The sequence below is a fragment of the Neophocaena asiaeorientalis genome, unplaced genomic scaffold (genome assembly GCF_003031525.2).
Source record: "Neophocaena asiaeorientalis asiaeorientalis breed wild unplaced genomic scaffold, Neophocaena_asiaeorientalis_V1.1 scaffold338, whole genome shotgun sequence".
Taxonomy (NCBI): Eukaryota; Metazoa; Chordata; class Mammalia; order Artiodactyla; family Phocoenidae; genus Neophocaena; species Neophocaena asiaeorientalis.
In genome coordinates, this window is record NW_020175405.1 from 132,771 (window position 1) to 150,483 (window position 17,713).

The 17,713-nt window shown below is 33.9% G+C and overlaps 1 protein-coding gene across 2 annotated transcripts in view; it reads right to left on the minus strand.

Moving 5' to 3' along the window:
* ATM (ATM serine/threonine kinase) overlaps positions 1–17,713 on the minus strand; it is a 137,287-nt gene that overhangs the window by 83,972 nt on the left and 35,602 nt on the right. For both annotated transcript variants that reach the window (XM_024766966.1, XM_024766965.1), the window contains exons 14-26: positions 16,505–16,630; positions 15,818–15,943; positions 14,791–14,880; positions 13,531–13,702; positions 11,981–12,180; positions 9,672–9,754; positions 9,418–9,573; positions 8,525–8,600; positions 8,263–8,393; positions 6,287–6,407; positions 4,354–4,527; positions 3,129–3,298; positions 1,636–1,882 (exon numbers count right to left, since the gene is read on the minus strand). In XM_024766966.1, the coding sequence (XP_024622734.1) occupies positions 1,636–1,882; positions 3,129–3,298; positions 4,354–4,527; positions 6,287–6,407; positions 8,263–8,393; positions 8,525–8,600; positions 9,418–9,573; positions 9,672–9,754; positions 11,981–12,180; positions 13,531–13,702; positions 14,791–14,880; positions 15,818–15,943; positions 16,505–16,630 (1,872 nt within the window). The remainder of the gene's footprint in view (positions 1–1,635; positions 1,883–3,128; positions 3,299–4,353; positions 4,528–6,286; positions 6,408–8,262; positions 8,394–8,524; positions 8,601–9,417; positions 9,574–9,671; positions 9,755–11,980; positions 12,181–13,530; positions 13,703–14,790; positions 14,881–15,817; positions 15,944–16,504; positions 16,631–17,713) is intronic.

The following is a 17,713-nucleotide window of genomic DNA, read 5'->3' on the forward strand; positions in this document are numbered from 1 at the left end:
GTGGTACCAACACTTATCCACAGAAAAAAGAATCTTGATTGTTTCAGAGAAACTGCATATTAGAGAAAGAAAAAATCGACGCTAAATGAAATTGAGACTAATAAAAATTAGATTTATGTCTTTAACCAAGAAGCTAAGAAATTATTTTTAATTTTTACCTCTCTTCATGCTTGAGACTGGTGTTTTGATCAGGGTTTAATGCAATCATGCTTCCCTTCTAGACTTATTCTGACTCAAAACTGCTCTTTTGGTTTGAACACATAAAGAAGAATAGTAAGAGTAGGCTTGCTCAGAAGTCTAAGCCGGGAGATTGAATAAAAGGGCCTAGAGGCAGAGTGTCTTTCGTAACGTCCATACCCACTGACATGCCAACATTCTGTTCCAACTGCCTTTTGGGCAAGGAGTACCTCTACTCACCGTCTGCCTCCAGACTACAGACTTACAACCAGTTCTGACTGGGAATGGCCCACCTAAGCAACTGAGAGTCTTGCTGTTCCACTTCTTGGTTCAACACAGATAACTGGGCAACAAAAGAAGAGTCTCTTGAAGTTTATCCGATTGTAATGCTAATGTTGACCAAGCTTGGTTAGTCATCCCTTACTCACATTAAAAAAAAAAATTGGAGTGACCAATCCTCTTTTACCTTAAAAAGTTTCCATATGTATTTTAATATAAGTTGCCTCAAATAATTATATATATATATAAATTACTACAAAACAAACAGAAGGGCTTCCCTGGTAGTGCAGTGGTTGAGAATCTGCCTGCCAATGCTGGGGACACGGGTTCGAGCCCTGGTCTGGGAGGATCCCACATGCCGCGGAGCAACTAGGCCCGTGAGCCACAACTACTGAGCCTGCGCGTCTGGAGCTTGGGCTCCACAACAAGAGAGGCCGTGACAGTGAGAGGCCCGCGCACCGCGATGAAGAGTGGCCCCCGCTTGCCGCAACTAGAGAAAGCCCATGCACAGAAACGAAGACCCAACACAGCCAAAAATAAAAATAAACAGAAATTGTTAGTTCCTTTTTAACTTTACTCCATCTTTCATCAAATAATGAGTACTCAATATATACTAGATAGTTGGGATACAACTGCAAAAAAGAAGAAAGAAAAAATCCTACCTTCACAGTACTTATAGTGGAGAAGGTTGATAAAAACCAATGAACATAATTCATAAGTAAGTTACATCATATGTTAGAAGGTAGTAAATGTCATGGAAAAAAACAGGATATGGTAACTTGGGATTGTACTTTTCCATGAAAAGTGAAGGGCTTAATGAGATTAAAGAGGAAGTGAAAAAGATTTTCTATACCTTGTTCAGTATTGTTTGAATTTAATAACCAGCTTGCATTAATGTATTACTGCCAATTAAAACAAAATTTTAAAAGAAAAAGTGATAAAATTATTCCAAACTTTTAAAAAAATTTCTGATTAAAAACATTTCATTTCAAAGCTAATCAAAAGGAGAGAACACTGTATAACAATAATAAAAAATTAATGGACTGCCTATGTTAGATAGTGATTATCACATAGTATTAAATTTAATTGCATAAATGATGAATAAATAGACTTAAAGTTTTAAAGTTACACCTCAAATCAATTAGGGGATAAAAAGTACAGCAGATGTTGAAGTCATACCTGTTTTCCTAATAAGTTTTCATCTTTAAGCATATCATAGACTTTGGTAGCAATCTTTCTTTGCTGTGCCATCCCACTGTCTCCTGTATCCTCATAAGCGAAGTATGGAAGAATATTTACAATTATCTTTGGAAAGCAGTCTGTCAGAAGACTTTTCCAATCCTTTTGAATCTGATTAGCAATGGACTTTACCTCATCAAAATGACTTCTAATCACCAGATGTGGAATCAAAACTTTATAACAAGACCTAAAAATATAAAAATAACAATATATTAAAATATATACATTTTTAATATACATTAAAAATATAATGTTTCAAAGTAAAATTTTATAATATAGTCCTTAAAATAATAAACTGGTTTTGGGAACTCCCTGGTAGTCCAGTGGTTAGGACTCCATGTTTCCACCATGGATTTGATCCCTGGTCAGGGAACTAAGATCCCTCAAGCTGTGTGGCACAGCCAAAAAAAATAAAAATAAAAAAATAAAATGGTTTAATAAGCATTAGAGCATCACTTTATCCAGATCATTAAGCACCCTTACTCTAATTTTATAAATGGAGAAATGAAGTTAATTCTAAATAGTCACACTGAAAAAAAGAGATCACCCTAATAGTGTGATCAAAAACAAGTGAAAATTGAATTTATTTATTCCGCATAATCAATTTATGCAAAAGTATTGTAAAGTGAAAGCAATTAATAAATTCGAAGAATAAATGTAAATATTATTATTGCCAAAATGAACAAACAATAAGGACCACTAAACAATTACGAATTGCCTTCCCATCATCCTGATACCTAAACATTATTATTTAGTTGTTTCAAATCTCTCCATTTTCAAAATTTTCTTCTCCAGACTTGGAGTTAGCAAAATAAATACTTGTACATTAAACTTTAAATCAAACAGAAATAATGACTAAATGGTCCACAGTTAAGCAACAAATAAGAAAAATAAGGCAGAAATAATCAGCCACTAATAATTTACCTTTGATTTTTCATAGGGAAGATTATTAAATATTAAAGCTGAAAGAGACCTTAATGATCTCTATATGTAACTCCCTTACTTTAAAGATTAAGAAACCAGGCTTCCCTGGTGGTGCAGTGGTTGAGAGTCTGCCTGCCGATGCAGGGGACACAGGTTCGTGCCCCGGTCCAGGAAGATCCCACAAGCCGCGGAGCGGCTGGGCCCGTGAGCCGTGGCCACTGAGCCTGCGCGTCCGGAGCCTGTGCTCCGCAACTGGAGAGGCCACAACAGTGAGAGGCCCGTGTACCGCAAAAAAAAAAAAAAAAAGAAAGAAAAAGATTAAGAAACCAAGTCCCAGAGGGTGTTCATGTGGCTTGCCTGAAGTCATGTAGCTGGCTACTGACACAGCTAGGACCAGATCCTAAGTCCACTTCAATACATTTCCATTAAAAAACGCTGCGACACTCACATTATCATTAATACCTAATTTTAAATTAAATATATTTCACATGTGACACATGTAAACCTACCTGTAGAAATCTTCAATGTTTGTGTAGTTTAATAAAGTAAAAGGAAAAGAAGATAAGCTGTATTCAGTATCTTGAAGATTTAGCCATTGCAATACCAGATAATCCAAATGAGAAGCCATGAAGTCTTCTAAATGTCTATATCCAAAAGTTTCAGAAACTTTCTGTAAAACCTATACAAATCAAAAAAGAAGTCAATGTTTTAAGAAAATAATGAAATAATAAATCATTTAAATCCTTAATATTTATTTACAGTATGACTTTAAGCAATCATTTAACTTTTCTATACCTTGATCCACTCATCTATGAAATGGAGATAATAAAGGACCCACTTCAGCAAAATTCAACAAGAAAAATGTATTTAATATAATTACTCAATGCCTGGTACACAGCAAACCCTCAATAAATGTTAAATGAATAAAAACAGAAAACTGTTTCAATTTTCAAGATTTGATTATATTTCATTATAAAGTAAAACAATTCTTCTCAGTCCTAAACCCAAATGAGAAAAATCCAAACACTATATTCCACGTACAATAATAATTAGGTAGTGTAACTGTATAATTTATTTTAAAGGAACTTCTTACTTTAATACTGAGAGGTAAAAGTTTAACTATCTAGACTGATTACTTATAGGTTGGCCTATTGTAAAGCTCCACTGGAAACCATGCTAGTTATATCAAGCCATGATCTATCACTGGTTCATCATGTAAAAATCTAGGATGTAAAGGCTTGGAACTTCCCAAACCATTAATGCTGAGGTGTTGGAACAGGGGCAGGAGTAAGCATTCTACAACACTGTGTTGGACCCTGGTCTTCCTAATCATGCAACTTAAAAGCTTTATAGCTCTAAAATTTGACTCCTGGCCCCGCTAGATCCCAATGTCCTGCTCCAGAATCCACTAGGCAAAACACGTACTACTCCTTTTTTCTCTGCTTCCCCCAATAAATACTGTTCCAGAGGGCCTGGTCTGCCTATGACAGGTCACTTAATCTCGTTAGTTCAATAACTGCCTTGTGAAATGCTCTTAAACTTAATGTAAAAAATGACACTGTATACAAATAAATACACTATTTTAAAAGTTATTGCTTTCTAATATTCCAAATCTAAAAAATAAAACTGTCTCTAAGTCTTTAATAAATGCCACATTAAAAATCTAGCTTTAACCTTAATTGTTTAAAAGTTACCCAAGGAAGATTATAATAAAAAATATTAATCCACAGTTACCTTTTTAATGAGGTGAGGCTCTAATCCATTCTCTTTCACAGACTTGCATAGGGCAAATAAAGCCTGTTTTTCACATACAGGGCTATAGTATAACACCACAGCTATCATCATCAGTAAAACGGCCTTTCTATTACAAAGCTCATCCAAAATTTCAGAGTTTTCAGCTCTGTGGGACTTCGGAATAATTTTAAAAACAATATGCAATGTTAATATTTAAGTATTCCAAATAAGCCAACCAGACTAAAACCAGAGTACACCACGACAACATCTAAGCAGCCCGTGAACAGTTTTAAATCCTATAGTTATGGAGCTAAGAAGAGATATTATGAGAAAGGACCACAGTTTCTACAGAGGGAAAGACTGCTTTTGATAAGATCTTATAGAAAGAACTGCCAAACATTTCAATGGGCATAAAGCACTTTAAAGAAAAAAAAAGAGAAAGAAATAAATTGCAGGAAAGTGAGAAACTAAAAGCTCTTCAACTACCAAGTATTACCTCCTAAGATGTTTACCATTATAACTTAATATATAGCTCTTTATTCTTTAAAAATATTATCATATATATTACTAAAAAGACCAATAAAGTCATGCAACTAGATAGAATGATATATGCTTCTAGTTTAACAACCAATCATTTTTCCAACAGACATGTACATTTTTTGACTTGCTATACTTGGTAGAAGTTTCTCTTCACATTTGGAAAAAACTGCCAGTCACTGATCCTATTGCTATTTTTGGTACAAAAAAAAGGAAGGACCTAATTCCTTTACTAAATGGCAATCACTGACATGTTTGAAAATAGCATGAGGTTCCCACTAAGTCAACTCCTTTACCTATTCCTTATAAAAGACAGATCTACAGACTCTAATATTCAGACTCTCTAACATTCTAGCAATAGTTAAAAATTCAGTTTTACTGGGAACTAAACCCAACATGCTATGCAAGAGGGAGGAGATATGGGGATATATGTATATGTATAGCTGATTCACTTTGTTATGCAGCAGAAACTAACACACCATTGTAAAGCAATTATACTCCAATAAAGATGTTAAAAAAAAATGAATACAAGATTCAAGTTCTTTCTATAAACTTGTTCATTACAGTCTGCTTCTATTAATGACATCTAAGACAGAATTTGCTTTTTTTTGATAACAATGTTGATTCACATTATGCTCTCAAGATGTAAAACTTCTTAGATCTTTCTCCAAATTAACTGCTGTCAGGTCAGTATTCTCCCTTTTTGCACATGACAGGCTGATTTTAAAATATATAATATGTTATTTCTAGTAAATTTTAAATGAGTATTATTTACACTCATTTTTCCAATCTATTGAAACCTTTTTCTAAATTCACATTCTTTCATGCAACTTTCCTTTTCAGTTTGGTGCTGTTACAGAATATATAGTCATTTGACTAACTGCTGCACACACTTTTAATAAACAAATCAAGGCATAGATAAATGAATAAATTCTACCACTAAGACAATTTTTGCCATTTTAAGAAAAATATTATTCTACAGAAAAATATGAAAATCATAAGGTTCATTAAGGAGCACAAAGGTAATTTGATCTTCCCAATTAGAACATTTTTCCTCAATCCATTTCTTCCTCTTGTCACCTGTTCTGTGAATTAGCTTTTAATCAGATCTTACCAAAATATAGTTTTTAATTAAAAAAAGCCATTTATACTATAAAAGCTCAGTAAATTCTGTTTTTCCTACAAAAATGCTGCATATAAGTTGAACCAAAAGAAACTGTCATTATTCAACCAATTCTGACCTATAAATAAAGTAATTTCAATAAATTCATATAGCTGTTCTAGTCTAAATTTATATTGTGAACTACTGGATATATACTGTCTTAGGCCAAACTTGGTAAAGTAATATATTTATAGAAAGCATATGATAACAGCAAATAAGCATTACTAAAATTACCACTTCTCTCATTCCTTCCTGAGCTTTCAAGTATGAATTTTCAAATGCTGCTTGCTGAAGCTTCAAAGGAAGTGCTTTCAATAATGTGGAAGGACCTCCTTTTTTCATATGCTGAAATAATCTTAAAAAAAAAAAAAAGCAAAAAGTAAAATATAAACCATACTTTCCAAAGCATATTTACAGGGCAAAAATAAATCACTCTGTGAGACATACTAACATATTAGAAGGAAATGTGAGTCTATTTAAAGAGGTTCAAATCTACTGCTTAATATTAGGGTCTTTACCATATACTCCATTTTCTCCTAGAACTGAAAAGGGTCTCAACAGACCTTTTAGATTATTGCCCAAACCTGAATATCCCTGAACTCTTAACTAACCAGAAAAGAAAAATTGTCCTCTGGTCAAATACCAATTAGAAGCAGCCACAGACTCTTACATCAACCTGCTCTAATATTTAATCACAACTTAAAAGTGGATAGCTTTACTGTCTTGATATTCCATTACAAAAATTTTACGTGATAGAGAAAAGCTGATCAGTGCTTTTTGCACAATGTACAATCATATTTAAGGGCAACTCTTGAACCAATTTTGTCCTTTATCCTTTTTTACTAATCAAAACTTATGAAAGTATCAACTTTTTTGGTGTTCCTGACTCCTTCAGTTTCTCTAATCTCTCTTAAATAGCCTAATATTAGATATCTAACAAGTAAACAACCAATAAATAAATGCTATGCTCATGTCACTCATGAATTTATGCATTTTTGAATCTTAAGAGATTTTTTTAATGCCACCACTACCTTGCTTTATTATATTCAACTTATGATCCTCTGTAACCCCAGATCTTTAACTTTAGTATATATTTTCTATCTTTTTTAAGCACTTGAAGCAAGCACACATTCATTAGCAAACCTTACAATGCTCTATGGTTTTTATTAAAAACAGTCCTAAGCCTGAGCAGTCAGACACGACTGACTTATGAAAACATTGTTGTCAGAAACTAACACAACATTGTAAAGCAATTATACTCCAATAAAGATGTTAAAAAAAATATATTGTCAGCATATCCAAATTTTGGACACATCTAACACATGTATTTATGTGACTGCTGGGCAAGTTCTTTATAGCATTCTTTAATTATTGGTCACTTACATTTGAACAGTAAAATTATTTAAATGATTTTCAGCTTTGATGTTTTTAAAGCATAATGTAATTTTTTTTCAAATGTTCATGGATTTTACAAATTATTAAACAACTGGCACATTCCAAGTATTATTCTAGGTACTAAATATACAAGAAAAGAGAAAAATCAATGCCCTCTAGGAGCTTATATCCTAGGTAAATGTGCTAAAATACAATTATTTCAACTGGTGATAAATGCTACAGAGAAAAATAAAGCAGAGAGGTGCTTTATTTACAGGAGTGTGAGGTAGGAAAGGGAGAGGTAGGTTATAATTTAGAGTTTTAAAATCAAGTTGATAACCTGATAAACATGCAGTTGTTGAAAAATTAATATTTGCTTCTTCAGGTACTCAAACATAAAACACATCCCTGTGAGAGAAACACTCCAATGTCTAACTCTATGTTCACTTGAATAAATATGATTGTCATTAGCACAATGTAAAATGTGCTAATTTTCATTTTACAAACTCATATAAAATCTCAGTAATATCCAAACATCCTATATCTCTTGTAAGTGGGAGTAGACACACCTCATTCAACTCAACCACTTACTAGCTGTATGGCACTGAGCAAATTACTTTATCTGTCTAAGCCACAGTTTTCATTAATAAATTGGAGAAAATAATAGTATCAAAGTGATACAGTTGTCAGAATTAAGAGAAAACATAAATGCCAGGCATATATGCTCAGTAAACGTTAACTATTTTTAATATCACAACTAGTGAACTATGACTGTCCTACACATTGAATTGCTATCTGCAGCATGCCAGACACTTCATGAATACTTGACCCATTACCTATTGATTGACTGTGCAGCCAACATGCGAACTTGGTGATGATTATCAGCAAGAAACTGTGGAAATACTTCATTTACAGGAAAGTCTTTTCCCATTACATTCAGAATAGCCCATTTTGAATAAGGATCAGCCTATGGGAAAAGAACAACTGAGGTTAAATATGAAATACTAAGAGAAAAATCACCCATTAACAAACAGAAACAAAGACTGCTTTAAAAATGTCAATGGAGACCATACTAATAACTGAAGTAGAATAACTCACCTCAAGCAAAGTTTTAAGGCATTTTACTAGTGCCATTCTTACAGAGAATGTGCATTTTCCCTCCTTTGTTAAGTGCCTGAAATAAAGTATGTGTCTTAATATCAAGTAATTATTCCAATAAAAGCACAGTTAAAAAAAAAAAACACTGGACATTAAGGTTATTCTAGGCTGCTTCCAAAATTTCTTTCCATGGTAAATTTAATTCTCACTATGTGGCATATGCCAATATTCTCACCTTCCAAAAATTCCAGCTAAAATAAATTGGTTGGAAAAGGAGTTCATTTTAATGTATGTTATTTGTGTCACATGATTATGCCTCATTTTGGGGCTATTCCACTTCAGCTAACCATGTTATAGAAAACTTGCTTTAAAAGGAAAACATTTTTAAAGTTGCTGTGCTGTTATATCAAAGACTTAAAAATGACATTCTATACTGACTCAGAAGTCCTTGCCCACCAAATGGTAGGAGGGCTCTAAATTACATATATGTGCTCCTCTATAGGTGTCTTGGTATTAACTCACACTATGACTATATGCATGAAATAACCAGAGAATGACAAGGCCAATTTGTCCACTTTAGGAATATAAACTACTCAATTGATTTAGACTTGTTGCACTTTGCTTTATTCATCATATATGTCAAACTATTAAGAGATTCAAAATTCACAGGGAAATACACTAAAACCACTTTAGGAAGCCAAGTCTTAAGCAGAAAACAATTCAGTTCTTCAAGCAATTAAGGAGGGAAACACAAATTACATGTCACTATTGTTAAAAGATGTATATAGTTACAGTCGAGGATTAGAAGAAATCACTAATGTAGAAATGCAAAGTTTGCATTTGTATGCAGAAGTGGCAAAAGAAAAGTAACTCCACAAAATGTCTATACCCACCAAAATGCTTCAATCACTGTTAGAAACTGTCCTTGAGCATCCCTTGTGTTCTCAGCATCCATATTTCCTTGACATAGGTTCGTCACTATGTGAAGGACATGGTTTAAAATGGTTTTACAAACATCTTGGTCACGGCGATACAAAGAACACACATTGCTGTGATGGAAAAAAATTTAACTTTATCAGCATAACAGAACATACCAGTTTAATCTACAAATTTAGAGTGAATATTTTATATGGTTTTAATGTCTTACGATAGTGGTTTTAGAAGTTCAACAACATCTTCCATTGGCAAGGGATATTCTTCTCCAGGAAGGTCCTTTAAAAGCACTAGATACTAAGATAGTTGGATGGGGGAAATTAGTTGTTGTTGTTTTTTTTCATATATCATTTATTTAAATAAGTACATATATGTAACCATAAATTCATATATAAACACATGTGCATACACACACACACACGAGCAGTGAATTTTTATGAAGCAATATAATTTTTAAAAAGGGGGAGGCAGGGGTGTTTTGAAGTCAAACAGAGCTGGATTTAAATCCCTGCATCATAACCTGTTACTACTTGAGTGCTTTAAAAACTTGCCTTGTCATCTGAGTCTTTGTACTCCCAGCTTTAAAATGAGGATATAGCACTTACCTGGCCAGATTACTGTGAAGATTAAAGGAAATGAATGTAAAGGTCTAGCATTTATTGTAGGAATTCAGTAAGTGACAGTGTTATCACTGTTGGAGTTAAGTGCCTGAGCAAGAGTCTGAAACTATATTATGTCACCACCCTCCGAAAACAATGCTTGGGGATAACTTCAATGGTTAAACACTATTCTATTAATTATGGGCAGTGAAGAATCCAAAAACCCTGACTTATCTTACTATAAGGCAACCTTGTAAGGCTCTCTATGGAACGATGGATATAAAGGGCTACTCAGCAACTACCGGTTGTTACAACTGGTAGTTATAACCAGGCAGCCAGTTTCTGACAGCTGACAAATAATTTTCTAGCTGTATTAAGAATCAGAAGGCATTTTTTTCCTATCATCTGTATGTAGAAAATTGTTTCTTACTCCTTCTGATACTATAAAAGAATATTAAATTGGACCATTTTAAATATTTGCCATGAGAGTCATCTGTGATGTTACTAAGTGTCTTGAAGTGACTTTGAACATCAAAGCCCCAAGAAAAGCATACAGCCCTCCCCACTGGTTGGGGCTAGAGACTTGACTAGAGTATTTGCCAGGGTTGAAACCAGGGAATCAAACAGGGCTCAAATAAGCATATTTGCCGGGGCTAGGGGATCAACCAGAACGTTCACCACAGCTAGAACATGACAAGGAATTCTACCAGGGACTCAACCTGAATGTTTCCAAGAGGTTCTAATTAGGGAATAACTTGGCATGTTTGCCAGGGCTGGGGAAATCACTTGCCATGTTTGCCAATTTGCTGGGACTAAGATATGACCATGGACTCATCCAGGATATTTGCTGAGACAGGAGCTCTCCCAACATGTTCACCAGCACTGGGACTAAGGGTATGGCCCACATGGTTGGGAGATAAGTTATATGTAATAATATTGAGTAAGCAAGTAAATGCACTGAGGTTAAGTGGGAAGCCTGGTTTCTTACTGTTGGAAAAGGGAGCTACAAATATGGACACAGAAAATAAATCCTATGATGTTAGATTGGAATTGGAGATATCTACCAGTAGATGAGTAAAGTGATGAGAGAAGGGAAGGAGAGAGATTACTTTTGTTAAGTCTAAATCTAATCATGAGGAAACATGAGATAAACTCAAAGTGACGGATTCCATACAGCAAGTGGCTGTACTATTCAAAAATATGAAGGTCGTGAAAGATAAAGAAAGACAAAGGAACTGTTCCACACTGAAAAAAACTGAACAGACCTGACAAGTAAATTCAATGATACAATGTTAATTTCCTGATGATTATACTATGGTTATACAGAAGAGTATCATTGTTTTTAGGAAATACACACTGAAGTAAAGGGGTATCACATCTGAATATTTAATCTCGAAATGGTTCAGAAAAACAGTGTGTGCTTGTGTGTGTTTGTGTGTGTGTAGTGTGCAAAGAGAGAGAATGATAAGTCAAATGTGGTAAAATGTTAACTACAGAGGCTTATGAAGGAAAAAAGGGAGTTTTGTCGTATTTTAACTTTACAGTCACTTTGAAATTACATTTAAAAATTTTAAAGCATATAAACCAAGGTCAAGGCAAGATGCAGACTTCAACAACGTTATGTGAGTATTATTTTTACATTCAGAGTCTGTGGCTCTTGACCTAGTTTAAAATAATAATAATTACACCCAAAGAGAATAAATCTATCCAAGTCCATCCAGGTTTTAATGTTTCAGTATCCACTTAAATTTTTTTCACAGTATATTAGAAGAAAAGTGTATTTTATAACTAGTCTCAGATTCATTTCTCAAGGAAGCAATTTCAAGTCTTCAAAGGTACTATATGATTCTAATATGTCAGTCCATTACATTTAGCTAGCAACATCAGACACAACTGAAGCACTTCTTCATTTCACTGAACTCACCATGTGTAGATGGAGAGATTTGGTAAGGTCTAGCATGCTAGAATCAATTAACATTAACAATTTCCTTCGAATATCAGCTGCTCTAAATGATACAGTATTGGTCTGAGCAGTGGTCACACACATACACAAGAACTTGAGCATGTCTAAAAAAAGTAGATCTTGCTTTGACAGATGTTCTTCAGCTAAAGGATTCATGGCACCTAAAAATAAAAAGCACTTATTAAGACTAACAGAGGTGTACAACAAATACATACATTGAACATTAACACAAATATCTTCCCCTTGAACAACAACAAAAAAAGAGATAAAAATATATGGAAAGCAAAATTATGATGAAATTGATTACACACTAAAAGCTTCAAAATTCTTCATAAAAGGTTACCCTAGGATTCTGTCATCAATAAATAATCTATGGAAAAATCTATATAGACAAATATTCACTGCAATACTGTTAGAAAGGAATCTAAATTTCTGACAATAAAAAAGTGGTCCAGTGGTTAAGAATCCACCTTCCAATTCAGGGGAAGCCAGTTCGATCCCTGGTCGGGGAACTAAGATCCCACATGCCATGGGGCAACTAAGCCCACACACCTCAACTAGAGAGCCCACGTGCCGCAAACTACAGAGCCCACATGCTCTGGAGCCCACACATCAAAACTACAGAGCCCACACGCTCTGGAGCTCTTGCATAACTAGAGAGAAGCCCGCGCGCCGCAACAAAGAGCCCACACCATGGGGCTTCCCTGGTGGCACAGTGGTTGAGAGTCCGCCTGCCGATGCAGGGGACACGGGTTCGTGCCCCGGTCCGGGAGGATCCCATATGCCGCAGAGCGGCTGGGCCCATGAGACATGGCCGCTGAGCCTGCACGTCCAGAGCCTGTGTTCTGTGACAGGAGAGGCCACAGCAGTAAGAGGTCCACGTACGGCAAAAAAAAAAAAAAATAGCCCACACCACAATGAATGATCCCATATGCCGCAACAAAGATCCCGCGTGCTGCAACTATGACCCAACCCAGCCAAAAAATAAATAAGTTTTTTAAAAAAGTGCTCTAGTAAATTATGGTATGTATGTTAATTGGGATATTATAGAGCCATTAAAAAGTATGATTATCAATAGCACAAGTACCTAAATGAAAAAAATGCTTACAGTTAATGTTAAAAGAAAACAGACAAGGTATAAAAAGGCATTTGAATGTTAATGCTGATTATAATTTTGAAAGGGTCTATGTAGAATAACAGAAAAAGGTAAACAATGATGGCATTATGGGTGCTCTTGCACTATCCTGCTTTCTATTTTCCAAATAACCTATTATATGTTTTTATTTATTTAATAATTATTTAAAATTCCCCCATGAAGAATAAAATAGGAAACTAATAAATTCAATTAAAAATCAGGGAATTCTAAAATGTATAGAGGTGAACAATCCCAATAGACTATACAAAAAGGAAATAAAATGCGCATAAAATTAGTATCTATGAGGCCTTTCATAATACCAAATCAATGTAAAGAGGTTAAAAAAAAAAATCCCATGCAGTAAAAATATATTTACCAATAGTAATTTGGCTCTCTCCAGATTCATTTGCATCAATAACACTACTAGCAGGGTAATCATTAAATAGATTCATGGATGACTGATCCTCCATCTCCATTAGATTTTCATCAGTACCATCTTCCACTGATTCTACTTCTCCAAAGTCAAATGGCTTTTTGATAATGGATACCTTCAAATCAGAGAAAGAAAGACGTTCCAAGTTGGCTTCTTTCAGAAGCATGCTGTCGTTAAAACTGACCTAATCAAACAATTCAAGATTCAAGTGTATGAAACCCTGCAGTACTATTTCTATTAAATGTCCTGCAACAGGAAAACAGATATATAAACTGTATTGTCTACACAGCAGAATAATACACAATCTTTACAAATGATTTCTTATATTAAGAAGTTTCATACTACCCCAAATTGATGAGGGTGTAGGTAAAATTATAAATTGGTAAGACTATTTTGGAGGACAATAACATTATCCATCAAAAAGTAAAATTTACATTCCTTTTGAACAAGCAATTTCACTTCTAGAATTTATCCTACATCCTTCATAGGCACAAATAGAAGGAGATGAAAGTATAAGAAATTTACTGCAGAACTCTTTGTAAAAAAAAAAAAAATTTTTAATTTTAATTAAGATTAGTTGGGTTAAAATACATATATACTATTCCCATATATAATGAAATACCATGGTACTGCCCCCCCAAAAAAAGTATACATAGGTATACCCCTATGTAGTAGCAACATGGAAAAATGACCAAGATTTATTATTAAATGAAAACACTCAAGTTACAGAATATTCTTTCACTCATTAAATACTTGAATATCTACTACGTGCCAGGCACTGTTCCAGACAAAAAAGTATGTAAGCCCATTTATATGGAAAAAGAAATATAAATATCACGATAAGAATATGTTGCTTGTCTGGCAAGGTTTTTGTTTTTATTTTTAAGAATAGAGAATTATTTTGAATTTTGGTACAATGTCATACAGAAAAAGGTACTGAGTCTGGATGATTAGTTCCCAATCACTTGGTCTATTATTATTTATTGAGAAATTAACAGCCAAGCACTATGCTAGGTATTGATATTAAGAAGCAATCAAATACATTCCCCCCTGCAAACGAAATAACTTTATTTAATTTCCACATTTTAAAAACATAACATACCATATTCTGTGAGATGCATCCCTTTTCAAGAGAGATTTCAAAGTTATAAAAAGCATCTTAGAATCAATGAAATATGGTGGTAAAATAGGAAGCATACTTACTAAATTTGTATAAATATCTGCAATATCATTCATTAGCTTTGATGTTAATAATCGCAGGAAGAAGCCAGATGCAATCTTATTTGGACTGTGCTGTAATTAAGACAAACAAAACACCAAGCAAACAAAGAAATAAAAACAAACAATTATTCTTTGCAGATAATATTTTCTCTATCTTGAATGAAATGCAGATTTTATTTTACACTGGAAATTATCAGAATAAGCATGGATAAAGAGTTTACTATTAGGAGCAAGATATGAATTGCTTCAAAAATACAAACCTCTTTTCTTAAAGTAATAATAACTATAGCAAATATCTTTCATTGAGCATAAATAACATTAAAGTAAAATACCAGCTACTGCCCCTAAACATAAGCAAGCAATAATCATAGCTTAGAGTTTATTCATCCACTCTCTCCTTCCCCACTTATACCAAAACACAAAAAAACACATTAAAAATCTAAAAATACATGCTGATAATATTGATATATGGCCATGTACTTAACATTAGCTTTAAAAAGTGTTTCTAGTTATTATCAATACTCTGGTTTGGCTCAGCTACCTCTCAGGCCTGCTCCAAATCAAAACAAAGATTACACACAGTAGCACCCTTTCTACCAAATGCTATGTAAGACTACCTGGGCAAAAGAGAGTAATGTATGTGCTAGAACTGTTTATCTTTGCAGTGCCCACTAGCCCTCGTGTACTGGTATGCACATCACATACTTAGTAGTCAACAAGTTTTTACTAAATAAATGAAAATACACTGGCAATAAAAGAGTCACCAATCAGTTGTATATTAAAGGGGTAAAATAATCTCAGAAACTTTCCTGAGAAGGTTAGTTTCGTGCAGTTAGTTTCATGAGAAACTCATATTACCTGTTGCTTTTTTCCTCTGGATACTACCTTAATTTACCAATTTAATTTAAAATCAGTGTATCAACTTATGAATGGACCCAAAAAATAGTAACACCACCAACCAGTTATCATCCTCCTAGGTAGGCTATGCTGTCAAGTAGGAACATCTTACCTTGGTACAGTTATGTAAGCAACGTGTACATAGATGCATCATATTTCTCAGTGAAACAATTCTAGATTCTTCATTTGTCTTATTTTTAAACAGAGTGATACTTTCTCCTGCATACTGCATTAGAGACTATTAAAAAAAAGGAGGAAAAATCCAAATTTCAGTTAAAATCATAGCTGATTGATTGCTTTTTTGTTTTACTTAAGAAGTAAAAGTAATCATTTTAAGAAGTTATACTTGGTTATAAAATATAATTAAAAATGAACAAATTTTTAAAAACAACAAATCTTATACCCTGTTATCCTTACAAATCACACAACTGACAGAACAGCACCCAGAGATAAAAGTCAGTTTCATGGTTAGAGCCTACTAGATTAACACTCCTGGTTAAAAATTCTTTAGGATAACTCATCCAGGAAAAAATTTTTAAAGTACAGATAAACACCAGTAATTTTGTTAATGAGATTAAATTTTAATGTGATATAATTTCAATTACTGTATTTATAGCTGGCTTAAAATAATTTCAAATTTAAGGAAGGAGATACAATATCATTTCTTCTCAGACTGCATAAATGAAAAAGAAAGCGCTAACCTACATAAAAATTTGTTTTCCAAACAAATATACCAGTTTTCCCAGGAATATATTTCAGTCAAATTAATCCAAAACATTATTGACATAAATCTTCCTACCTTGGCTTTCTGGAATAATTCTGATTTGTATGCTTCCTCTTCAGCTATTACACCCACGTAACAATAGCAGCCGAGAACACCCACCAAGAGACTTGAACACCGGACAAGCATTTCTGAATTTGAAGTCTTAAAGTAAAACCAAAATAAAAAATTTTTATATTTTGTAAATCGTTTCGAGTACTATTATCTTTTGAAAGAGCAAATTTTATGTACATATTAAAAAACAAAAGTTCAGTTAATTGAATTAATAGTGGCATAATTCTGATCATCTCTAAAACCATCTGAGGGATCCCTACAGAGTTGTGATAACCAGGGTTCTCAGGAAAATCAGAAGTAGTATGTCCTAATGGCCAAGTAATATATCTCTTCTTAAAGTGGCTTAATGTACTACACACACAAGCCCTTAAATATGTGAGGTAAGGAGGAAAGAAAGAAAAAAAACTGATAGGCAAACAAATGTCTGTAACTCTTAGAACATGAGTAGAAGTTAGATTCATAATAAGAGACATTAAAATGATGTTTTGAGCTTCTAAGAGATAAGAACCTTGATTTATTCAGCTGTTTAGATTCCACAGACTAACACAAGGCATTTTTGCCAGTAGATACTGCTTAACCAATTTTATAGAATTATGTAAGAATGTGCAAAGGTTACACAGAAAAATAAAATTTTCAGATTTTTCTGTTCCTATATCGTATGAAATGTCATTTTAGGGGAAAACACGGAAGATCTCATTACTTGGTAATGAAAATGGTTACAACTATAATCCAGAAGTAAGTCGGTAATAGGGGCAAGATAGAGCAAATAGGCACACTGTCTCTTCTCTGGCTGTTTGTATCATTAATTATGACTACTGAATCAACCCCTTTGAGTAGCTTGTAGGTTTTATTTTAGTCAACAAATATTTTATCATTTATCATATAACTAAGCACTGCAGAAGATACAAAGATTAATAAAAATTATATATGCCCTTTAATGAGCTTCTAGCATAGTTTAAGAGATATTTGTGTATATGGTACAAAGAAGATGCTAAGTGTCATTTAAAAATAGAAATATTGGGCTTCCCTGGTGGCGCAGTGGTTGGGAGTCCGCCTGCCGATGCAGGGGACACGGGTTCATGCCCCGGTCTGGGAAGATCCCACATGCTGCGGAGTGGTTGGGCCCGTGAGCCATGGCCGCTGAACCTGTGCGTCCGGAGCCTGTGCCCCGCA